The 26,375-nt window shown below is 37.2% G+C and overlaps 1 protein-coding gene across 4 annotated transcripts in view; it reads right to left on the minus strand.

Annotated features, from left to right (window-relative positions):
- LMBR1 (limb development membrane protein 1) overlaps nt 1-26,375 on the minus strand; it is a 69,440-nt gene that overhangs the window by 12,891 nt on the left and 30,174 nt on the right. For 2 of the 4 annotated variants that reach the window (XM_069006407.1, XM_069006405.1), the window contains 10 exons: nt 14,098-14,224; nt 13,813-13,881; nt 11,353-11,417; nt 10,194-10,266; nt 4,626-4,706; nt 3,732-3,808; nt 3,424-3,501; nt 2,868-2,941; nt 2,543-2,633; nt 1,034-1,100 (listed from right to left, as the gene is read on the minus strand). In XM_069006407.1, the coding sequence (XP_068862508.1) occupies nt 1,034-1,100; nt 2,543-2,633; nt 2,868-2,941; nt 3,424-3,501; nt 3,732-3,808; nt 4,626-4,706; nt 10,194-10,266; nt 11,353-11,417; nt 13,813-13,881; nt 14,098-14,224 (802 nt within the window). Of the gene's footprint in view, nt 1-1,033; nt 1,101-2,542; nt 2,634-2,867; nt 2,942-3,423; nt 3,502-3,731; nt 3,809-4,625; nt 4,707-10,193; nt 10,267-11,352; nt 11,418-13,812; nt 13,882-14,097; nt 14,225-25,276; nt 25,306-26,375 lie in introns of those variants that run through there. The other 2 variants (XM_069006408.1, XM_069006406.1) reach the window with 2 other exon arrangements.

Raw genomic sequence — 26,375 nt, forward strand, 5'->3', positions numbered from 1 at the left:
GGTTTTTCCTTTGCTATAGAAATGATTTATAGTTTATTAAAATGCTTCATCTGTAGGTATACATAGCATGAGAATATACAGTATAGTTTACTGCAAAACATGAACTACTCTTGATTCAAGAGTATTCTCACTGAAAAGAAAACCAGCTGTAAAACTACTGAGCACACACTGCAGGTCTGTGGGCCTGAGCTCAAACTTCTAAGCTTGTACTTAAGACTTGTACAGCCTGAGGTGAAGATTTTTGTTTTGTTCTATTTAATGTTCCCAATGAAATTCACATTAGCTACAAGGATTCTGCACTACTTAAACATGTAATAGCCTTGCAATTTAACTTCAAGAATTCAAGCTGAAGATTACCTAAATGAAGTGATGATACAACACGACTTTCCAACTGGTTAAAACCAGTTAGAACTTCAATTGCTACTGTCAGTTCTTAGCAATAAAATCAGAAGTTCTTCAGTTCTGCTATGGTAGACTCCAAATTGTTAAACTTGAAAAATGAAGTAGCAAAAAATACAAACATATTATTTCAGGGAAAATTAAAGTAGCCTGGTATCACTGCTGATTAAAAAACTTAATAAATGAAGAGTCATTAACTTCTGCACTCAGTCATTAACTGCTACCTCAAATTTCAGACACCAAATCCCAAATTTTTCACAGGAACTAAGCATTAATTTCACAGTGACCAAGAAACTACTTCATACTGCTCTGGACAATCAGTTTTCCTATCTTTCCATGTCACAGTCTCCTGTTTTAAGAAGTTTCAGATCTGACCTTAAAATAATATATTCTCTAAAAAATGCTTAGCATCTTTTTATTTTTAGAAAGTATGTTCTGCAGTTCATGCACATAGATGTATGTTCAACAACTCATGTTGGTGTAGAAATGAAGGCCATGGATACATGCTCTTTCCACTGAAAGTGATGGCAAATTAAATACATACTATGGAAAATACAGCTACAGGTTCTTCTTTTTTCTTGTATTTTTTTTAATTCAATTAAACATCCTTTACTATGACTTCCATTTCACTTACCCAGTGTCCTTGACATCACTGGCAAAGCAGAGCTCAGCACCAAGATTGAGACACAGTTTCCAATTATCTGTTTGAAAATGACAAACAGCATTTAAATGATAAATGGGATTGTTGAAGGGAACACAAAGAAAAACAGTGGTCAAGATGAAAAAGAAGAAATCTTAAAAGGCACATTCTTAAAACTGAACCTAAAGCAATTTACAGTAACATATTGTTAGTCTTGCTGACTTCTGTCACTCTTCTCCACATGATGTTAAACAAGACAAAGATGATCCAAGAAAAAATCAAATATGTATGCATGTGCTTTTAATCAGTGTTATGCATGCTCAGATTCAAAATAATCCAAAACTACCATGCTGCAAAGCATCAACTGTTTACTTACTTCCTGTGAATGTTTTATAAAAGAACAATTCCATGGGCTTAGAATAGATGACTGATACATCAGCTTAAGCCTTGGATGTAACTGCTTGCAGGATTAGCATTATTTAAAAAATTACAACAAAGAGCTTCCTTTCAATTCAATGCCTGTTGTCTACTTTAAATAGTATGAAAAAATTCACAGCTGTTAAGATTTTACTCTTGTTCTTCTAAAGCCTTTAAAAAGAGTAATTGAAACTTTCTTTCAAAAGGGATCATTTTCTTCAGGTCTAGTTCTATCAGAAGCCAAAAGAAAAAAAAAATAGAAAACTTGAAAGTAGGTAGACACTTGTACATTCACTATTTATTGCTACACTATTCCTGGTGTACTGTAAACAATCAATAGGAAATATTAAGAACATTCCAACTATCTACTTCTTATTACTCTAATCATTCTGTGTGCATACCCACTTTCTCGCTTCCAACAATTTGTAGTAAAAATACCTTCATCCATTACTTAAAAAAAAACAAAACAGAAACAATGAAATATACTGAAAAAATAATTAAATTCAACATCTGTTCCTTGGTTACTGATCACTTCCTCTTGTCAGCTGTGGGAATATTTTGCCAAAAACCTAGGCATGTTCCTCTGAATTAGGTAACGGCATTGGTGATTCTAAAGCCACTGCTAAACTGTAGAAAGTGAAATTAGCTTCAGATTGCAAAATGTTGCTGAATAGCCCTCCTCAGTCTTAGTTTCATTATTCAAATTTGAATTACTTTGTATTACTTCTAGCAAGCACGGTGTTCAGATCTCATACAAGTTCCCTGAAGTACAGTTAACACAATCAAAGTTACTCATTAGCAATAAGTTTCTTTTGAAGAAAGTTCTTTCACTCGCTTTTCTATAGCCAGTTAACAAGCTCTGCCATTCCTGGCTTCCTACAAGTGAATGGATGCCATCCAAGCTAAACAGAGTACATCCTTTTTCCCACTCATTCAGCATTTTGAAAATCTTCCAGTTTGTGTTTACGCAGCTTACAAACAAACAGTGATCACTGCAAATGAGCCATTCAGGGCAATTACTAAGAGAGTCAGTTTGTCTTGGGTGGCAAGAAAGACAGGAGGGGGCCATCCCAGACTGCACCTTACCTTTGTCATAGTTGTGTCATCCTTCCTGGGAGTGAAATTCTCAAAAAAACGAAGACTGTAGAAGCCGACGACAGAAGATACCATAAGATAGCTGTGAGAATCAAGGAAAAAGGAACCTCCAAGGAATGCAAGTTTCATTCAAGTTCTCAGCAGCCTCCTAAAAGTCTTAAGAACTAAAGAAAAAAGAAACAAAAACACTCAAGTGTTTGAGAAGGACTGACCTATCTCTTTCTTCTTTCTAGGCAAGTGCCTTAGTGTATTACCAGTGTCCCAGAAAACTGGACAGAATACTTGTTAACAGACAGAATTCTTACAGAAAGGATACAAAATCAAAATGATTTCAAGTGCTGCTCCTACAAAGCCAAAGGTGGATAAGGAGGCATTTCCTATTCCAGGCCCCTACAAGGAAAAAGATACTTTGCATAATTAAATAAGATACATGCAACAGTTCACAAAGTTACCTTCTACCAAGAACAAAACATGTAACATCTTACATGAAATACAGCCTTTCTCAATTTCAGTGTTTCAGGGGCGTTCTGATGTCCTACCCTCAAAGTCCCCCCACCTCATGTAATGGCATCAGCAGCTTTCAAACTGCAGTGAAATGTATTGCTAAGACAGAACTGCAAACTCCAGATTACCAATCTGCTTTACTGCATCACTGTATCTAAATAAAGCTTCTGCACTATTTTAGTAAGAGCTCCCTACAACATGACATGTAATAAACATTTGTGTGGGCACAGCAATGAAACCTAGAAGCAAAGTCAAGGTCAAGGTTCATTAGTTTCCATGTTACTAAAGCAGAAGTTCACACTTGCACTTCTGCAAGGCCCCCAAAGCTTTACTAAAGTTATAAAAGTCATAAGAGAAATTTACTTTACCCCTGATCCCTTTGGCATTGCAGTCTCGTCAACCAACAGGTAAAGAATGTTGAGAGCAACTAAGAGAACTGAAATGGACTATAAAAAAGTAGAAACAGTCTTGTTATTGAAAAGCATTCCACATTTTTAAAATCTACTCATTTATGCTCACCAGACTCCATAACGTCAAGTTTTTTGTAAAATGGTCAAGAAAAGAATATCAAGACTGTTGCTTAAACACACATCCCTCAAAAAATTTAAAACTATTCCCTCAAATGACCAAAGAACTCTTCATACTTTTTGTTGGGGAAAAAAAAGAAAGTTCTTACTGTCTCAGTCAGTAGCAATATCATGACAGCTGGATAGACTAAATTCCTTTCCCAAGCAGAAGCTTTTTTCCTCCGTTCTGTTCAGAAGAGAAAAAACAGAAGCTTAATACCATAGATCACCTTAGAATAAAACAAGTAAGAATCATTCAGCTATCTATAAGCTCATTATAAACATAAGTAACATCAGTAACCTGATCTGGAACAAACATCAACCAGCTCATAAGAACATCCACTCTGTAGAGCTGCACAAAGCAATAGCAAAAACATGAAACCTCTCTAGAGAAAGGCTGGGGAGACAGAGACAAGCAGATTTTTCTTAGAGGTATGTTTCACCATAACTTTTTTCTTCCCCTAGCACACAGCAGTTCCACAAAGTTTAAAATCTGCTGAGTTTAAAAATACATTGCTTACATGTAAATTTTAGCATGACCTAAAGGGACAGAATAGCATTTCAGATATTTAAATAGTATTTTCCTCTTGTAAGGTAAGAAAGACAAAACTAACATCACTAGACATCATTAGCAGATGATGTTTTTAGAAAAAAAAAACAAAAACAAACAAAAAACCACCACAATTTGAATTTTATAGAAATAATTCAAACACAAAAGGAAAGTAATTCCCAAATATTCATAAGCATATCATATATTTAAAGCTCCATGCAAAGAAGTCAAGTGTTACAATTTCTCTAATGTTAAAAATAAGATCCAAATCTGACTCCCTACTTGAACTGTTTTGTTGGAGGGGTGCAATGATTCCAAGTAATGTACTTACAAATGCACAAATTTGGTTAAGAACAAACTGAAATCAATCAAGCAACTGCTCCAAACTAAACACAGCACCTTTAAGGTCATTTAGTAAACTACAATCCACATGATACACTAGGAAGTTCACTACCTAGATTTGTTTTCTTGCTTTTCACTTTTTCCAGCTCACGTTCCAGCTCCACCGTCTGGTATTCCACTGTGGAAGATACACCTTTTAAAACAGAAGACATGATTTTCTTTTGGATGTGACTGACTGTAGTACTGTAAGGCACACAGTGACAATTCAGATTTAGGAAGCATCATATTAGCACTTTTGACTTTAAACTGCAGATATTTCTGAGCCTCTTCAAACACTTTTCCAAAACAGAAGCATCTAACCAGAAGAGTTCAGCACAGAGGTTTCAGTGTCATCTCCTGTGATCCTAGCCTGTTTTGCTGATGCCTTAACACAAGTCCAACGACCACAGTGTGACAGAATGTCTCAAATGCCTCATTCTTGTGTCCCTGTGTGATTCTTGCACCAAGATGTAAAGAATCCCCAGATGCCCTTCAGGAACATTATTATTTAGCAACTCAAAGGCAAAGTGGACCTCTGCCTCCAAACTGGCCAGAGCTCTAGATTCAGCTTCTGCCCCTCCCTCCCTTTCCTCAGCAAGCTCAGTTTCCATACTGCTGACCTCCTTGCTGATGGATCCTCTGCTCATGCCAGTTTGCCTGCTCCGTCCCTCCATGCCACAATCAGATATTCCCACAACCACCCATGAGACCATCCTGTTCCACTTTCCAGTTTACAACATACACATGTCACTGTTGTGCAACTCCTCAAGCTTTCTCCTCTACACCAGCTGAACCCAGACAATCATCATAGTAATTCCTTTCTTCCTATTAATTTTCTGCCTAAAAGTTGCTCAGCAACTTTTCTTCCTATCCCTACACAGCCTTGAGGAAACCCAGCCCATTTTTTCTCTCCATCCTTTTTCTCTTCAACCTTCCATTCTCTTCCAACCACTCCTCTTTCCCAGTGCAAGCATACTGTGGTTTCCCTCCTTGATGCCCATTCCTCTACAAACCCTGTGTTCAAGCACTGACACAGCTCTGCAATGCTGACTAGAGATCTGCTGTTTCAGTTCCCATCCCATTATTTCAGCTTTAGCTTTCACTTTCTGCAATCACAACCTGGGAATATTCTGCCTGGGGTAAGTTAAAAACACTCTCCACTCACCTTTGTTCAGAAATAAAAGGGATGAAAGTGGGGCAATCTCACCTGAAAATAAGGGCTCATATTTTCCTTTATTCCAGGCCAATTTCATTCTGCAGTAACACACTGTGACAGTGACAGTTCAAGGTCTTAAACCCAAAGTCCTCTCTGTTATTGTTTTGCTGATTTACATTCACACCCTTCACCTGCTGGCCATTCCCTACTCTCAGCCCCACCTTTGGCTGCAGGCTAACCCATATGAGCACCATGCTCCACGTACTTTTTTTAAACACTCTCTAATACATTTATATGAGATTAATATTCTTGTCCAGGCTTTTATCTCATATCTTGATCACTTGCCTACAAAATCTAAACAGCACTTAGACTGCTGGCACAGCAACACTACTTTGTAGTCCAGTCTCATTATTTCCTTATTTTCTGTTGTCTGCTCATCCATCCAGTAATCTCAATAAAAGAATAAAGGTGACTCTTTTTATTGCAGACTATTAAATACTGATTTGTTCAATGCAGTCAAATCATCAATGAAACATCCAACCATTTAAAATTTTAAAAGTTTAATTGAATTAACTGAATGTTTCCTTCACACACATTTTTGTACATAACACGTAACTTCTGTGCTATGTCTAAACATTTATCTTGGATATCAGTGACATAATGAGTATGGGGTAATATTTACAGGGCTTCAAATATATAAATATCTCTAATCTCAGGACTATGCAGTAAGACCTATAGACACTGTTCCATTACATCTTATCACTTGAGGTGCCTGAAATACAAATGTCAGTTTAATTTCTCAGTATTTTTTTTTTAAATTAACCATAATCCCCAGGTTTTCAGAAAAAGTCTTTTAAAAAACCCCAAGCTAATTACCACTATAAAAATAAGCTTCTGCGATGATGCATGACCCCCCAAAAAAACATCTGTTTGATAGAATGACTAACTACTGTGAGGTGGGGAAAAGGATTTCATGGAAGTAGTTGAACAAGAAGGAAAACTCAGGTCAGCATCTGACATTTTCTTCTCTGTAACTGATTTAGGGGTCTCTGAGGAAAAGCTCAATTCAATATATATATATATATATATATATATATATATATGTTGTTTTCTTCCCTCAATATAAAAATCCAGAGCTCAAAACACTGATTTCTTGGGAGTCTATCCAACAAATCAGCATCATCACACTAGGTCCCTCAGAGACAGCTCAGTAGAAATTCTGAATCATATCTAAGGGCTGTTGTAGTTCCCCCTTAAAAATAGTTGCAAACAACAGGTTGCTATACAAAAGGATATTTTATGAGAGAGGCAAAGTTTCAGATCAGTCAAAAGAGTATTTGAAAAGGATGCAGCTAAATTCTTAAAAGCTCTCTAACATTAGCTTTATTTCAAACACGCACAAAGTTCAATGTCAGCGCTGTCTAGCCAATAAATCAAATTGGTAGACAAGACTTGTTTGGACTAGCAATGAAAAGTTAGAAGGGATTCTCCAAGAAAGCCACAAAGCAGCTCATTTAAGGTCAATTTAACGGTATTATTCTGTTTTTCTTCCAGCCCCGACATAAGATTTCAGTACCTCAAAGGAAATTGTAAGAGTATCTATTTGCATTCCCCCAAGGTGATTGGCAGTTCACCACCAATTAGTTCAAAATTACACTGTTACTAGTGTGCAATAAAAACAACACCTTTCATCTTTCTTACATAGGTAAGGATACCTTCAGAGCCAATAACTTTGATCAAGTAAGTATTTTTGATCCTACCCCACCCGTCTCTTTGCATTCAGGAAAACTAATAGCTGAAGGCAACTTTTTTCTTTCTATATAAAAAAAGTCCCAGCTTTATTCTTCGACTGTAGGAGTGATGTGGGTACTGAAATATAATACACTGGAAACAAACATTTTCCCAAAGCCCAGTATCTCTTCAATAGATAAAAATACTAGGGTAGATAACACAATCAAACTTTCCCCTCCCTCCTACTCCGATTTTCAGTTAGACACTGCAGACACCTGAGGAGGAAGAAAATTAGTTCCCACAAAGAAGATCTACAGTTTCACAGATAGATTTATTTTCAAATATGAAGAGCTTTACAATCATCAAGTATCACTTAAGCCTCTGCTCTGGTCCTCTTCATTTTAATAAAAATTCAACTCTTTAGTTATACATATAAATGAAGTATGTATTTCAGAGCACGTTCCTGCAAACCTGCCCAGCAGGGTTACTTAAGCACATGGATTTCCATCACCAACACTGTGGAAGAGTTGCAATGGCCATGGCAGAGGAAGCATGTAGGTGAATGTATCTGCTGTGACACAGCAACAAAGAGATACAATCTGTGCACTAAAACACAGATTATGCCTCTAACATCACAGTATGTCTGCTGAGGAAATTAGCACCACCCCCATTTATACACATTTTTTAAAATGCAATAAACATGACCCCTCATAGTTCTGGCAATAACAATGTCTAATTTTTTGGCATAATTTGTATGTATTAGAAAGACTTCTGGAAGAGAAGATTAAGCCTGTCATATTGAGAACCATGCTTAAATTTACTTAAGTAACTACTCACAAAAATCCTGCAGAGTATCTTCTTGCATAACATCTTGTCCCAACTACATGCTATATGCAAGTTTAGATTTTCATTTACTTCTCAGCTTAATTAATTTTCCCTGTACACCAAACTAGGGGTTCTCAAGCATTCCTTTAGATGGGGGTGTCAATGCCATTCCCTCAGCATTGGAAACAGAGGGAACTCAGTTCCTCTCCTGTCTCAGGACATTTAAGCCCCATGTCTTTCACTGCTCAAGAGCAGGCTGGTGAGTGCTCCATGGAATATGGGTGGGCTGCAGTTCCACTTTTCATACCAAGCAACGAGCTGAAAGAGAATCCAGTCTCTTGGCAGGTGGTCAGAGGATGCCCCTGCACACGTCCTAAATCCATATCCAGTTAGTAGACTTACAAACAGCCTAGGTCCATCCCACAAGTGATATTAAACTGAAACATAAGCAGCTGTTGAGAGATTTCTGCAAGAAAAAGAGCAGCCAAGCAGCACCTAAATAACCCCATTCCCCATCTGAGTAGCAGACCTCTCTCTGCTACTCACTGCTTCCAATAGATTCCTGAATAACTATCAGGTCATTTCTCTGTGTTGTACACAAGCACAATCACCATGACAACATAAAATATTCAGTTACAAATATTTTACAGTTCCCAGCTAACATCAAACACACAGAATGATTATAATTACCCTATCACAGCTTCAAAGCTGCATGCACCTTTTTGTGTGCCTGTGTGTGAATGCACATCCATAGGGGTGTCACTATAAACACCTGAGCCTTCAACACTGAAAAGGTGAATGTTACTTTTGAACTGAAATTATGGCTGATTTCAGCACAAAGAAGTCACTACTTCTCCACAAATTAGTCACTACTCCTCCACAAATTTTAAACACTGGAATAAAGATGACCACCATGATCTCTGCTATCAAAGGTACTTCCCCTGAACAAGCAACTTCAAACGGAGACTTAATGAGACCTCAGAGAAGAAAAGATTGAGATATGACAGAAGACTGAAAAGTAGGAGAGAAAAAGCAGGAAACTAAAAACATTAACACTAAAATAGGTAAGACAGCACAACAATGGATGTGTCATGACATGAACATTCCTTGATTTTCCAAACTGCAGTAGTTGTATAAATTGTGGATGGATGGCTCATCCATGCAGTTAAAAGCAAGACAGAAGGTTTGTACAACATGCTTTCCAGGTTTATAGAACCAATACATTTTCCATAATTGGTGCCTGCCATGTTGCAACACTCCTTTCTATTCTAAGCCAAAGCTTCATACTGTTTTTTAAATACTTCATAACAAAAACACCTTATCAAGAAATGTAAAATTGTAAGATTAAATACCTTAAGTCTAAAAACATTTTTGTAATGATTCATTTTCATTACTTATTAATAGAATTTTTTAAATTATTAAATTCACCAAGTAACTCCTACAATATAAAGGAGTGCTCTGATTTTAAATGAATTACTACCTGAAAATTTAAATAACAATCAACTGAAACATAAAAAATCCTCCAAATTAAAAACAAAGATCATATTGCAGGAAGTCAAGCCTCTTTTGCTAATTGTTCATTGTCCTTCAAACAAGGCTGAAATAGAGTCATTTACCAATCCAAACTATTTTGCAGTAAGGGTGGTGGGTCTGGACAACTTTTCAATTGCTCTCTCAGGCTCAGAACATTCCCACATTAGAGGGCTGATGAACAGTTTAAAAAGAAAATCAAAGCAAACCACACACAAAGAGCCAATCTTGGAAAACCCAGCAAGGAAATGTACACCTTTAGCCTTTGTTACAGGCTAAGATGTTGAAATTTTCTGTTTTGAGAGAGGAGACTGCACAACAGTGAGACCAATACTCCTGGCCAGAACCACTCTAAATACTTAATCTGAAGCGCTGTCATTACAGGTATAACATACATACCATTAAGCTTCCTCTGAATTGCTTCTTCTTCTAAAGTAATGATATACATCTGCTCATCTAGGTCTTCCAGGATCTGTATTTGGAAACAGAAACATGAACTGAGTATCAGAGACACTTGTTTTCTTGACTGCACTTACATAATCAGGTTCACTTTGCTCCAGTAAGCTGTATTTTAAATACAGTCTACAACTTTACAATACTGACACAAATAAGAACTTCACAGAAGATTATTCCATTCTGTTACACAGCTGTATCTTTACTGTAAGCAAAGTTACTGTTAAGTTTTTATTTCAAGTTAAGGCTTTTATGTTCAGTTTCAATCTAAAGAGACAGAACAGTATGTCTGTCCTACATTCAAATCTTATCAATCTTCACACTCAATTTAAGCAAAAATAAATACAAATTTTGAAAAATTATATTAAAAGCACCTTTTCATATAAGCCAGTATTTCATGCAAATATAAGTTGCTATTGGAAGCTAAAATCAAATGAATGAAGTCTGTCTACCTCAGTTATCAGGTGCTTTGACACTAAAGCTGACAGATAAGTAGTACATATTTTCTTTGTATTTCCAGGGTTGAAATGACTAATGAAAAGGAATGCAAGATCTAAGTGAACCCAAATTTCAGTAAATACAAACTAGGACATGTGACACCCAAGTCACTAGAGCACTTGTACATGGTACAAACTTCTCCCTTCCCTCACAGCATTCAGAACATGAACCAAAGAGCATCTGTATATAACAAGCTCTTAAAGATGACAACTAACCACATTTCACCCATCTATGTGTACCTCCAGGTACCCTTCTTGTTATGCAGACTTTGTTTGCTCTTGTATTCTTTTCTCCTGAACTCAGAATATGCCCACACTTTTCAGGCACTGGTAAAACACAGCAGGAAATACTGGCAATAAATAATACTAGTAGCACTGACATAAATTGAAAAATCAGAGGAAGTATGTATTATTACAAGAAAAACTTTGGAAAAAAACAGGCTTTTGTGCTATATGAAAAATGTGAAACAAGCACATAAATAATGGTTATAGAAACTCTGATGAACTGGAGAGCTCTGTAGAAGTGTAAGCATTCCAGAAGAAAGTACCCAAATACCATTCTACCTTCTCACAGGTAACACAGGAGGACAGAATTGTGTAGCACTTACTGTCGGCTTCACCAGCAACTGACCCATCACTGTAAACATCCGTGAGAGCCCCACTGGCGTGCACACTGCAGGGGAAGGAAGAGCATGCAAAACAGTCATTTGTACGTCAAAGACCAGTTTTTTATTTGGATGCTCAGTGTGCTAGTCCACATATAACCATTTTTTGGTTTTGAAAAGAACTGCAAGAGCTTAAAGCTCCAATATGAACTTTTAAGCACACTGCAATCACACAAATTTTGAACAAGACAAGCATCTCTCCCCCCCCAAGAGCTTAACTGTGATTTTTTGTCAGCAAAGAACACCATATAATCAGAGATCTTAAACTTGCTCAACTAATTAATTATTTATTCTAAGCATGTGGCCCCAGAGGCTATGTCTTCACTAGTAAATTCAGCAGTGCCAGAATACATTCCTGGGCTTTAAGGTTGGATTGCCTACCCCAGTAAATTGTTAGAACTATTCCTGGCATGATTCGCCCTGGGCCAGTTAACACTTTGCCGAACGATTCTCAGAGCAGTTCTGGAGGTCAGGCAGCCCAGGGACCATTATCATGAGACAAAGTGCACAGACACCTGCCAACTGCAATACCTGGATGGAATGACACTGGCTGGCCACAGCACTGGAGAATACATCAGGCATGTTTCATCTCTTAGCACAGGTGTAGCTGCAAGGCCAAGAGATCCTGAAGCTGCTTTGCTCTGAAAGTTATCCTTCAACTTCCACTGATATTAGGCTCAGCTACCAGACTTTAGGTTATTTTCTATGAAATAACAGGCCCTTTCTGATCCTAGCCTGTAATGGTTTTCAGGAATGATGCATGTATGCCTCTTGGTAGAAAGGCTCAACCGTGATAATAGAAAATTATTAGCAAACGACAGTTTAGGGAAAACAGCCTGCAAATACTGAAATGTGTAGGAGATGAAGAAATTTATAACTACATGGATGAGGATGTACATTTATAGTTTCCATTATAATAAAACATTGTTGCCAAAAGAAGGAGACAAGATTTTATTGTGAGAATTGCATTTATTTTTATTAACTAGCATTTCACTGTAGCTACTACATATTACAGAAAAAATAAAAGAGTATTCAAAAATCTAACTTAAGTCTGCCTTTACTGCAGAAGAATCCTGCAGGAAAAGGAGAAAAGAAAAAGGAAGTGATGCTCCAAATCACCATGGCAATAGGCTTTACTCAAACACTGCTTCAGCAATTAAACCAACTGAAGATCTAAAGAAGCTCTACCCCAGCAGCTGCCCCACTGCTGCATACTGCCCTTTCAGCTACACAGATCTAACAGCTAGGAGGGCCTTCACCTCAGTGATTTGCTTGTTTAAGTTAAACCTTTCCAAAACCTGGTATTTAGTCGCAATAATTTTGGTGACCTGGTTTACAACAGCCCCAGAACAGAGGCTGCGTTTTCAGCTCTGCCGAAGCAAACTGCAGGGCAGATTTGAAGTTTTGTAAACCAACTTCCCATTAAAGTGTTCAGCACCTCTATCAATCCCACTCAGAAGAGCCTACACAAGACTTTGAGAAGCACATTGCTTAATTCTCCCATCTTCCTCCAAAGTGGATTTGAGAATCTGCACATACAGAGAACCTAAGGAGACTCACGAGGTCTCTTTCATAGACAGATCTGCTTAAAGGATATTACAAATTATCATTCCCCACTCTTTCTCCACAGTGACAGCCCCGTGTAAGCTTTAAACCTGCCAAGCTTGGAGAAGAGATGAAACCGTAATAGTCTAGAAAGGGAGACATTCTGTCCCTCTCAGCAGTGTTCTAGAAATTATTCAGGGAGGGGGCTGAGATTATAAGTGGGATTTGGAGCCTTCCATAATGTTTCTTATTCCCCTAAACATGCATGACTGAACTCTGGTTAGGACCAGTCGGTGTAAGGTTGTTTTTTTACTGCATTTGTTTCAAATGCAATTGTGTAACTGACCTGCAGACTGGCCAGAGACCAGCTGTGTGATTATGAAAGCTGACTGCACTGTCTTCCAACTCCTGCCTATACAGAAACACTTTCAATTACAAAAGGAAGAATGGTAGTTTACTGAATATAGGACATAATGTTCCAAAATAATTGTCTCACCATACTACCGACTTCCTGCAGATATTTCATTTAAAAAATGTGCTTTTCTTTGCAGAATGGACAAATTCAACTACTTTTCAACTACCTGCTTTAACAAGTTAGAAGTTGGAATTGTTTTGGGTGAGGTGTAAAGTTTCTCAAAAATTGAAAATGTAAAGTACCATTTATTTAAACTTCAGAACCCAAACCCAAAAAATTCACATCTAAATTTAAATTTAACCAGAAAAAGAAAATCCCACTCGACTTTCACAATCAAAAAGTTTCCTTTAACCACAAAAAAAAAAAAAAAATTAAACACAATACACAAAAAAAACCCCCACCCTAAATCCTTCATCTTTTGGAATAATGAGGAAAATACTTACACAAAAGCAACAAGCATCCCATCAGTGATATACAGGAATATAAATACGGGAGGTAGAATTCCCAGAGGTCTGTAAAAAAAAACATTGAGCACAGCTTTAGCTCATTACAAACAGGCTACTTATGTCACAGAATTTAACATAAAAAATTGTGCTGGCTGAATTAATACACCTTCTTCACAACCTGTGCAACACTCACACAGCATCTACTAGAAATACATTTAACTGGAAACACGCATTTCTGTATTTACAATGAAACTGGTGCGAATGTTCTTTTGCATTCCATACCATATAAAGACTCCATACTGGCAGCATCATTGTCTATGAGTGCTGAAGCCACCCATACGATTCCGAGGATAAGCAGTGCAAGAAGAATGAGCATTACAAGGGTTTCCAAAATCCGTGCTCTGATGCCCTGTGGGCAGAAGAGGGGAGAGGGAGGATAAAATACAGCCAAGAAGTTTGAATCAGGTATTTTCAAACATTTTTTAAATTACAAGCAAATAGCAGATCCTTCTTCCTAAATATATACTCACATTTTACCATGTAGACAAAAGCATAGCATGTAATGCACATTTAAAAGGTAGTGCATAAAAAAAGGAAGTACTTATGTCTTTATAGTGCCCAGATTGCATTTTTCCCCTTAAACCCATAGAAAAACGTTTTAAATTGCATATGCCTTACAGTTCTCATTAATCTCATTATTCCATAAAGTACTCTTTATACCATATGATTTTGTTCGAGCATTTTTAAAAGATGGATTACTTTTCTAATACTTTCAGCAAAGAAAGTGGATTAGCAAATTTTTATCTATGATTCCAATCAAGGGAATGGAAAGCCAATTATGGCAAATAGCCAAATGGCCCGGCAAGCATTAAACCCTGCGCAAGTACAATGCAGCAATTTCCCTAAAATCCCTCCCGCAGCCGTCAGTCTGCGGAGCCCTCCAGCGCTCGGCTGTGGAACTGCTGCTCCCGGCTCCCGCTCAGGCACAGCTCCCACCCTGCCCCGGCCACCGAGCACACACAGATCCCACTTCCACAAGGCCACAGACCACGGCATCTGCTCGAGTCTGAAAATGTAACAACGCTCCAACAGCTGACTGCTAGATTCGCAAATATAAATATACCAAATAACACACAAAATCAGATTTACTTTTGACTGTGTTGTCACTAATTCAATTAATTTTGAGCAACAGAGTGATTGGGATGCTTTCTTTAGGTATCCAGGCCATTAAGGAACCATCAGACTGACATTCAAATATCAATTTTACTTTTATTTTTCTATGTTTGCCAGTATACATCTCCACAAGAGAACCCAACTTGTTTCTCACACACGTTCACCCCAGCTTGGGAATATTTCACTGCAAAGACTACTTTACAGTTAAAAAGCAGAAAATGTGTTTTACTTTATTGTTTTTTCTATTTTTATAACCTCTTCCCTCACTGCTTAACTAAAGGATTACTTAAGGGTAATCTTTATATGGCATTTACCCTGAAAATTATGCTTTCTACATAACCAGTGCATCCAACCATGAATGAGGACCTCGGGCATCCTAACCATGAGCACTGATCTCTTGCAGCACACCAGTTCCTCTCCTCTACCAGTCCTCTGCACAACAGTAAGGTTGCCACTGACAACTCATTCCATTCTGCTGAGGGCAGAACAATTTTTATATTGCACAGCACACATACTAGGATTCACACTCATTTTAAAATAGTGAATTAATAATATTTTAAAGAACTTTGGTGAAGTGACTAGATAGAAATATTCTGTTATAGACACTAATGAATACTTGGTAATGTTCCAGGATAAAAAAGAAATTAAGACACCTAAAGTACATAGGTAAATACTTAATCTCAATTAGGCACCTATAAGACAGTGCCCTATAAAAACATTAATGTTCCAGGCACATTAGTTCATACTTACATACATTAGAGTACCTGCCAAATAGCTGCTATTTGAAAGGAATGAAAGGTACAGAATTTTCCTCCCCTGTGCACAAAGGGAAAAGCTCTGGAGAATCATGGAATGACTGAGGTTGGCAAGGACCTCCGGAGGTCACCTGGTCCACCCCCTGCTCAAGCAGGGACACCAAGAGCTGGCTATCAAGACCATGTCCAAGCATCTTTTGAGTATCTCAAAGTTTGAAGACTCCAAAACCTCTCTGGACAACTTCTGCCAGTACTCAGGCACCCTCACAGTAAAAAAGTAGAAAGAAATGAACCTTAGATACCCTTATTACTTCTTATTTTTGCTGAGGGTAGTTTTGCTTATTCAGATTGAAAAATAAAGCTTGAATACTATTATTAGTAACATCAGTAATTTAAGAGCTGGGCAAGAATCTGTAGTGCTGACTTTCAGAAAGATACAGGTACATGTAAGAAATATTTCACTTTATTTCAATAAAGCAAAACTATCCAAATAAAACTTGAAGTTCAGTGCTTTCTTTCTTTTCTTTTTTTTTCCTGAGCAAAAACCTCTTCCCTGACATTTTGGTTTTGACTTAACATTTCTTCTTTGAGTCATTTCACTTGTCTCCCACAGTTCCATTACATTACTTCAAATTTCTTAGATGAACCAAACGTCCCGGCACAGAGGACATTGCCACTTCTATTTCACATAACACCTGTTGCACTTTTTGAATCCATTTACTCCTCACATTTTCTCCTCTGTATGTGAAAAGGAGCATTAGAGCCTGACATCTCCAAAACCATCAACAATCCCATCTAAAACTGGAGATGTGAAATCAGCTTGTAGAGTACATTAATTTCTCATGCTCAGTCTACACCACTAGATCTGCCTTGAGCACAGAACATTAGTGCAGTATGAGAAAACACAAAGTGTAGGTACACAAGACTATTTCCACTCAGCATTCTAAACAAGGACCAAGTTTATTCAGCACTATACAACCAACAAGATTGCATCGGGTTTTTCAGAAGGTGGCTCTGTATCTCAGCTTTCATAACTGCACTTGGTTACACAAACACTATCTCACCCTTAACACATCCTCCAAACCAAGCATGGGTTGCACAGCAAAGCACCAGGATGCCTCCAGTGAGGAAAAAGGCTGATTTGTAGCTATCCTGTGTTCTAGTACTTAAAGAAGAATTCAAACACAAGATGCAGACTGATATAGACTAAAAATATCTATATTGTTTATTAAAGGTGGGCATAAGGAGAACAACCTCAACACCACTATCAATTAAAATACCAAACACAGATTTCAGTCCAGCATTAACTACACTGCCTTAAATAACACTCCTGTGCTGTAAATTTAAGAGATGAATACAACCATAGCCTTTAGAAATAATTAAAAATATAAAAATACACTGGCTTCATTTTCACAAAATGTGATTAAGTTTAACATTATAAAATTAAGTGGACAATTGAAATACATGTTAAGGTTGTGGGCTTTCATACACTCACTGCTATACACTAAGAATATTGATATGACTTCAAGTTACATTTCTGTGCATGATAAGAAAGGGGTGGGAAAGAAATAAGGGAAGTAGGAGGACCTGGAAAAATATATTCCTCTTAAAAAAAAAAAAAAAAAAACCAACTTGTCTAGAACAAAGCCTGCAATCAGAAAGACTATTTGCCAATCAAAAATTAGAAAATTTGAATCTGTAACCAGGACATATTTTCTTCAATGGAAACAGATGAATCAATATAAAGCATGGTTACCTCTCCAGATACTCCCTGAAGATATCAGAAAAACAAACAAACAAACAAACAAACAAACAAACCAACCAAAAAACTCAAGAATGACATGAACAGATTTTTTTATTAAAGAGAAGGGGCTCATAAAGCACCCTCACTTTTGTACACACTTGGGTTGTTCCTACTCTCCAGGGACATGCAGAGAAGAAGGAGGGTTGTAAACACTAAGAAGGAGGAGATGAACTGGAAGTGGAACACAAAGAGCAACAGGATAGAACTAATGCAAGCTAAAAAGAAAGGCAGAAGTGTTGAAAAGAGTCTGATCTTTGGTCTTCAATTCATACATAAACTTCTCTGCCTGTTAATAAATGAGAGAAATGGACTCGGGATCATTATTTAGGAAGCACGAACACCCTCCAGTCTGAAGGAAGGTGGCACTTCTCTTTCTCAACAGTGGCTTTAGTTTCAGTAACCCCACTTTAAAGGATTTTTCCATGAAGGTATCTAGAACAAAGCATCAACTATCATTGCACTACAAGCACATAACAACATCTTTGGTAACTGCTGAACAGGAAAACAAAACAAAACACACCAACACCTTACAAATTCCTCCAGCTGAGTTTCAGATTATCCATAAAGCAAAAGCCACTCCTGAAAGTCAATTTCCAGCGTGGTTCCCTACTGTCCCTAAGCAGAAGTCTGACATCTTACAGGCTGACTGACACATTAAAGGAGTCTCTTGTGGAAGATGAAAAAAAAATATGATATATGAAAACTTTTGGAAGCAGATTATTATAATCCAACAGAAACTGTAATTTAATTGTTTATCAAGAAAATTGGGGAAAAGGACTGACAGATTATACCCTCAAACCCCCCCACCTTTTTTTTTTTTTTAAACTTCAAAGTTTCACAGTTTACAAGTCCACAGTTCACCTACACTTTTACTCACAGCATATTTTCAAAATCCACCTAGTTCTTTAACATGAGCACTTAACCAAGTGAAGTATTTTATTAAAGGAAAGATATTTAACACATCAATCCCAGCAGACTGCAACTTGCCAGAAGTCCAGTAATATCTGTCATCTTCTCTGTGCACTAATGGAGAGAGTGGAAAAAAAAGAGCATTTGAAGCTCTCAAGGCCTGCCTACAAATAAAAGCTGTCCTACAAACACATTCTAAGAATCTTGTGGTTTGTACAGCCTTAGAGATATCTGACTCTCAGACTTCTAATTCTTTAAAATTCAATTGTCAAGACATTCAGAAGTTTTTATAGTTTAATCCTGAGCTACTTATGCTGCCAGGAGCACCAGGCCTAAGGGTTCATGTTTCAAGAAAAGCCTAATTTTAGCAGGAAAGGTTTTAATTATTTTAGAAGTGTTCTGACAAATTTTTAATTGCTACTCTGGAAGGCATCATCAAAATCTTACCATGTTTCTTTTCTATTATGATTAACACAGATCTTGGATGACAAATAGCCAAAAGATATTAAAAAACAGCACATGGCCAAAAAAGGTAATTCTTCATCTGAAAAACCCAATGAAGTACAAATGGTAACAGTCCTGAAGGGATAACAGACGTCATGCAAGCAACTCAATTACCAAAGAAACCACCTCTTCCCTGCAGTACATTTGTGTTGAGGGATGACTATTACACCACTTACAACACATTAAGACTTTACTGCTATGTGCATTCACACATAACACCTTGAGACTAGTTTTACTTTAGAAGATAATATGTGTGGTGATAGGTTCTTACAGTTTTTCAGTAAGGAAAATTTCTTGATAATGGAGACAAAAATACTGGGGTTTTTTTTCCTGTTTAAAATTCTGTAACTACTTTGAATTATACAAACATAACAATACAAAATGCTTTGCCATTGATCTGGCACCAGTAACAAGTGAAGATCTTGCTCTGCACACTGCTTGTCCACCAAGTTTCAGACCTCTCATATAACAGGCAGTTAGCACAGGGATCTCTCCTCACTCACAAGGGCAGTGCATAGGCAAGAAACCTGCCTGTCTGCTCCTCTCTCCATTAAGGGCCACATGTAAACTCTGGAAAGTTTAAAAGGAAATATCTGACAACTGCCATTCTAGCAATGCTAAGGCAAGACACGCACCATCTTCCAGGAAAGTCTCTGTGGAAGATAATGTTATCTTCCGAGCAGTGGCACAACCCTGTGCCAGAAACGCCCAAGTTGTTATTTTTTGGGAAAGAATGATTACATAAATGAAAGCAATCGAGCCATTTTTTGTCAATTTATACTCTGCCAATTATGATTAGAAACACAAATATTATTCTTCAGAAATTTAAGCATAGTTTTTAATGCTGTCTAATGCCAGATGGATTTTAACAGGTATGTACCAAGAGTTCTTTTGTTTCAATGCTGATGAATGATTAGAAAACCTTTCAATATGTTATCTTCTCCTTTTGCAAGAGGAAAAATTCCTGGTAAAGTCAAAGAACTACAGCCCCATCCTCACCTTAAGAAAAAGTATTTCTTTGTTGGAACATTACCTGGCTATAGAGATTTTGATGAACATATTATTAGCTCCTATAAGATGGACATTTTTGGAGCTACATTGCCAATGTGAGACATGGAATGGCTTTTGTTAACTCCTCATTTTAATTTGGTTGCAATTTTGCAGAAAAAAAAATAAAACAGCCTATCATCAATGAAATAAAAATTACGTGTTACACACAAAACCAGAGAGCACTAAGTTTCTATGGTGCTGAATATTTGAACACAGTTCTGCTTGGACATCTTGACCTCTTGCAAAGTAGGTAAACATCACTTTTTACACCATGCCCTGACCCATGGGGAAAGCCTGGGAAACATTTCTGCAATCATGGCACATTTAAAGTACACATGACGCCCATTGTTTTCACATGACAGAAAGGAGTCTTAGTAACCTCAAGATTTGTTCAGTGAGGGGCTGATGGCAACAAACACACATGATAACATCTGCAGGAAAAGTGGAGCCACTAAAAAAGGGAGAATTACACTGGGTATGAGGTCGGGGATGTTATATATTAACCCCAATTACATTTTTTAGCATCTTTTTCAATTTGCAAGCATTAGTGAAGAGATGAGTGTCAAGCATTTCACCCATTCCTATGGCTTGACACCAGACTTGGAGCAATCTTTGCTGTGACCTATTCAAGGCAGTCCACAAACAATTGTCTTGTAATAAGCAAAGGAGAAGCATTCTGCATCAGGCAACATTAAACACATACTACATTTAGCACACTGATATTTAGTCAAGGGGCCATTAGCTTATGAGACTACACAAATTACTAAGCCATAAACAGATGCTGTAGTTTTAGGAAAACTCAGTTCATTTTAAAAATGCAGCTGCTCATGACTCAGAACCCTCATGGAGCAAGCTAAGAAAATTTTAACCAAGAAGTAATATATTCAGGCCTCAGATTCAAGTAGGAAAAAAAAAAAAAAACAACCAACAATTTCCTTGCCCAAGAACCAAATACTTCAGACTGTAACCAGCACTGACTGTGCCTTCTCCCACACCACCTCTTCCCTCACAGTATCTTCCCAGCCTGTGGGGATTTTAAGATGAAAATGAGCACTTTTCATCACAGCACAAGTATATTTTAAAGTTTATATTTATTTTTCCACACAATACAAATATGAAAAATTCAGTCATAAAACACTCCCAGCAACTTTCAGCTGATTTTTCTGTTAACATATTTTCTCAAATGGTTTCACAGTTCTTACTATGCTGTCAATGGAGGAAGAGTAGGCAGCCAAAATACTTAAGTTTGACCTGTATCAAACTTAACAGCTACACAGGATAAGTCACAAAATTCAGAAAATTCAAAGAGAAGCAGAGACAGAGAAAAACAAAATGAAAGTTTTGTTGAAAAAAAAAGAAAATTATTTCTTTGGGTACTGGCTAAAGACATGTAACAATAAGCATTACAGTTATGCCTGCCAAGCTGGAAGTGAAGGACCAAAATCCCTCAACCAGAGCTCAAGAAAAAGATGCCTGGTGAGGAGGCCATCTATTCAGGATGCAGTACACTCACTGGAGTGATTCCTCTGCCAAAGAAAACTTATGCTCCCTTCCTCAGTGTTCCAGAGGAGTATCCAAACCAAAATGTTCTAACATAGTTTGGGATCTATACCCATCAAACGTTCCTGTTGATGCCGCTGCACACAAACAACTCAGCAAAATAACCTAAGAACCAACATGGACTCCTTGCAGACTTGATTCCTCATGACTGGGATAAAAACCAGTCCTTTCTCACCTTCTTCCCTAGGATTATTCAATTATCCAATGCAAGATGGAGTCCAGTGAGAATGATAATGTGAGATTCATTTATTGCCTAGCAGTTAAGGCACTGTTTCAAATACATGGATTCAAATTACTCAAGCAAAGAGCATATCCCTGGCTCTTCCACTTTAGGTATCGTTCTTGTAGATTTAACATAGAAATAGTACATTAGAAATATTATTCCTTCCAAATTTTGTAACAGAATACATATCAGAATACATACCAATTTCTTAAAATGAGGAAAAGCTACACAGAATGGCAGACAAAATGCAAGCACACACTAACTGGAATAAAATAATACATCCTTCAGCTGTCAGGATGGACACGACTACCCTGCTGCAGCTTGCCCTATGCAGATCTATGGACATACAACCCAAACCTTCTGGGGAGGAGGGAAATGAGAAATGAAAGGACAATCACAGTAAAATGATAACTGTCCCAGTGTTACCCCTTTCCCCCACAAGTTTGCTCTGTTGTTCCATTCACTAGCTCAGCCTTCACTAATTAGCTCTCAGATGCTCCACTCCCTCCACCTACCAAGTTTCCCAGACTTTCTAAAGCCACCTGCAACAACAACATGGGAGCTGTGGGATTTCTGACACTATGAGTCTCCCTCTAATAATTTACTTTTGGATCAGAAAGAATCTTTCCTGCTAGACTGGCCTGATAGGAAGATAAATAGATGTTTTCCAACTTCCTTGTAGCTTGGCAGCGCATTAAGACAAGTAACGCAAAGTATAAAGAAAGACTTGGAATCTGTGATTGTGTTTCTGGCAGAAAGAAACCCTGAAGACTGTTACCAAAAGCAAATGACATGTACAAGCACACAGGTCACTTTTAAAATTCTAAACTAAGTAAAGAAAACAAAAGTAAATCCCCTGAAGTCATGTCTACTACTAACGCCCTGATAGGGTCAATAAGCCCAAGAAGAAAGCTCACATCTAGGAACTGGTCAAAGCACCAGAATGATGGAAGCTCCTATTAATAAGGCGGGAAAACTCTTGGGAAACCTACCAAAAAAATAGACAGGGATGGAAGAAAGTCTGTGGTTCTCCCTCCTCCCCTCCTTTGTAAATAAAGTTGTTGTCTGCCTCACAAACTCTCACTACAGATGTGCAAGCTCCTTCCTTGAGATGTCAGTTCAGAAAAAGTGATTCTTAATATACAGCAATCCTTAACATGAAGTAATTCTACTAATACTAAATAAGTAATGTAGAATACGGATTTAAATATCACATGGTTATCAGTATCAAAATCCCACTGCTTTCTAAGAAGGAATGAGAAGTGCTGTCTGCTAGTAAAGCTTCATTTAATAAATGAAAACCCATTAGAAAAATGTTTATTGCCTTTCTATGATTAAGACAATTATATTAAACCTTTCTGCTACCAACATAAAATTCTATGGAAATTTTCTTCTCTGTGAATTAAAATTACAATTATAGTAAATCTGTAAGTATTTTTCAATTTTAATATAAAGTAACAAAAGTGCATAAACAGACTTAAAATAGAGACAAAGTTTTGCTTGTTCTGAATGGTCACTACTTGATGTCAACGGAGACACAAATGAAGACACTGCCATGAAAATATTTAAATATTCAAATCTTAGTAAGATATTCCTCGTGCATAAACCAGCTGTTTTTATAAAACAAATCAATTTAATGTTTCTGACCATTTAATGAAATAAATCCAAACACACTGAGATGGAAGATGCTTACATTGCCTCTTGAAGCCTCTAACTCAGACATGCCAAATTCTTAGAGGCATCTGCCTGTTTCCATTGACTAAAAACAGGGTCTGAATCACAGCCATTTCAGGGATCTTGCATGTGTGAATACTTCCTTCCCAAAGCATGGCAAATTTTTCCATGAAACATTTCCGTTTTAAATTAAATTGTTACATGAATTTTATTATAAACTGACCATAAAAAAGAAAATTTTAAAAAATTACATCTCAGGGTTTTTAGATACACAGTTATCATCTACCACAAACAGAAGGGTCTATAGAGGGCATTAGGAACGTTCCATCCAGACAAAATTTAAAAGCTACTTATTTTTGCCTAAAAATAAGTGTCTTAGGAAGAAAAAATATTTTAGAAGCCAGTGCTTCAGTCGACATCAGTGATAAACTAAGAGATGCAAGCTTAGCATTGGTAGATGCACACTTTACAAGTAGTGGAAGTATTTAACATGTTTATTTTTGCTCATGCAGAACTCCGTAAGTTATCCTAAAACCAAATAAAAAAACCAACTCCATTTATCCACTAAGAGAGCAGCAAAGGAAAATATTCTCATCTTATTCCACTTGCAGGCTTCCAGCTACGTGTTAAGGCTCTTAGCAGAAACTGTGGAAATTCTACAAAGCATAAGCATGCTACATACAGCACAAATGTGCAAGTTCAGGGCGACGTAGGCGTGGGGAAAGCACAAAGTTCAGCAATGCAGCCCATTCCTGGCTGGGGTGAGGTGGAATAACTAATGCTCCAGTGCTAGCTTCCAAAACTGAGTAGTTTTACAGATGCCTCTACCTACTCATAATGCGTCACCTAATGCAGATTCTCACAGTGTGCTAGAGAAGTCACAGTCAGAAAAACCACATTTCAAAATGACACCATTTTCTTTGTGCAGTATTTTTACCCCAATATTACTAACAACACTTGGTTCATCTTGTTACTCTACAAATTTCCATAGCTCAAACACATTAAAATGCTGCAAGAACACAAACTAAGCTGACACATTTTGATTTTCTATCTGCATTATAGAGTTGATCAAAAAAGTAATTATAACCTCAACTCCACACACTGCTGCAGAAAGGCTGAACCCATGCTCAGATAACAAAGTGGCAGTGAGGCAGCCAGTGCAGAAAAGCTGTACCAAATAAACTCCACCATCAGCTTATCTCCTGGTAGCCTATTTTTTTGTACCTTACACTGAGGCCTCTTTAAACGAAGTACCATCTAATTTATGGAAGCAACCAACTGACATTTAACTACTTCAATGAAACGGAGCACAGATCACATCTCATCACATCTTGATCCAATGTGTGCAACAACCAACATTCCCTTATTTCCCCCTCAGCTGTCCCCAGATACAGAACTGTTACTTATATTCAACAAACCACAGATCTCCTTATGCTAATATAAAAAAGGCAGATTTTTGCATATAATGACCCCAACTGACTTAAGCAAGAAGTCTTATAAAAACCTGATAAAATATTTTATGTATCTACAAAACCAAATTCACATTAAGTCATTATTCCTCATATGACAAGTTTCTCTCTCCTGGCCACTGATTCTTGAATTTTTTTATCTCGCTCTCAGTGAAACATGATGTGACCTTAAGCTGTCAAATACATGGACGTGATTTACCTGCCCTGCACAGCCTTTGATCCTAAATGTCCAAATACAGACATTTAGGCCAAAAAAAAAAAAAATTGTGTGCTGAAGTCAAGGTTTTGAAATACAAAAGAATAGTAATACAACAAGGATTCCCAACTTCTTTTGACTTACCTGTAGTAATTGTCAGGCTCTTACATCATTGTGAAAGGACAGCAAACAGACATCGCTGCAAACAGACATCACTTTTACAAAGGTATTTTCATTTCACACTAATCTACAGTAGAGTTACAGATTCCAGTCACAGATTCATAAAGGTAGCCCAAACAATCACCAAACTCTTCATGCACTAATTTGCTAATATATATACCTGTAAGATAAGAACATTTTTCTTTCCTCTGCAGAAGTGCAAATGAAGGACTTGGTAGTGTAAAGCTGTAATTATAACATGTTTTCAGAGCTGTAACCCTTGTCAATGTGACATGCTAACAAATTATACTAAACTTTCTCATCTTCCCTTTCCATCCATTTTATAAGCTCTTCTCATACTTAATAATAGATGGGGCTGTCCTCTATATTACTAATTCCAAATACACTCCATATTTAGCTGTGTACAAGCTGTTTCTGAGACTTCAGTGGAAGCAGGAAGCCCACAAAGGTTCCAGATAGGCATCATCCTTAATGCAAGATTTACAGTTAAATATAGTCCTTAGCTCTGCACCTTACATCCTACAAATTAAGTTACAGGTTTGTACAACTGCCAGCTAGGTATGCTTCTAATAGGGAGAAGGAAAAACCATGATCAAGTTACTTGCCAAATCAAAATCCCAGAATAATCAGGATCTGCTTCCAAACAACAACAAATTCTAATAAATTTTAGGTGGTGTCATTTTAAAGGCCTCCAGTTTAAAAACTGGACTTCATATCTGAAATTAACATGTTAGCTTATGTCAAAAATACAAATCCAAACAGCTGCCTTTGATGTGACTGATTAAACAACTTTTGTTTCTGGTATTACTAATGGAATGAGTAAATGGGTTGTAATATAATGTACAATAATTCAGTTACATACTAGTAAACATTTCATAGACATCAGAGCACTAAAGTCTCAGTTCATGCAGAATGATTTTATGGACAAATAAATATGAGCTTAAATGCCAAATAAACATCCACTGTTAACAGGGCACCTCAAGACTATTTGGTGAGCCATGACACAGAGTGGCCTGTGGGTATTGCAGTCAGAGGTACAAGCAAAAAGCATAAAGCACAGTCA

This window comes from Aphelocoma coerulescens, chromosome 2 (assembly GCF_041296385.1).
Source record: "Aphelocoma coerulescens isolate FSJ_1873_10779 chromosome 2, UR_Acoe_1.0, whole genome shotgun sequence".
Taxonomy (NCBI): domain Eukaryota; kingdom Metazoa; phylum Chordata; class Aves; order Passeriformes; family Corvidae; genus Aphelocoma; species Aphelocoma coerulescens.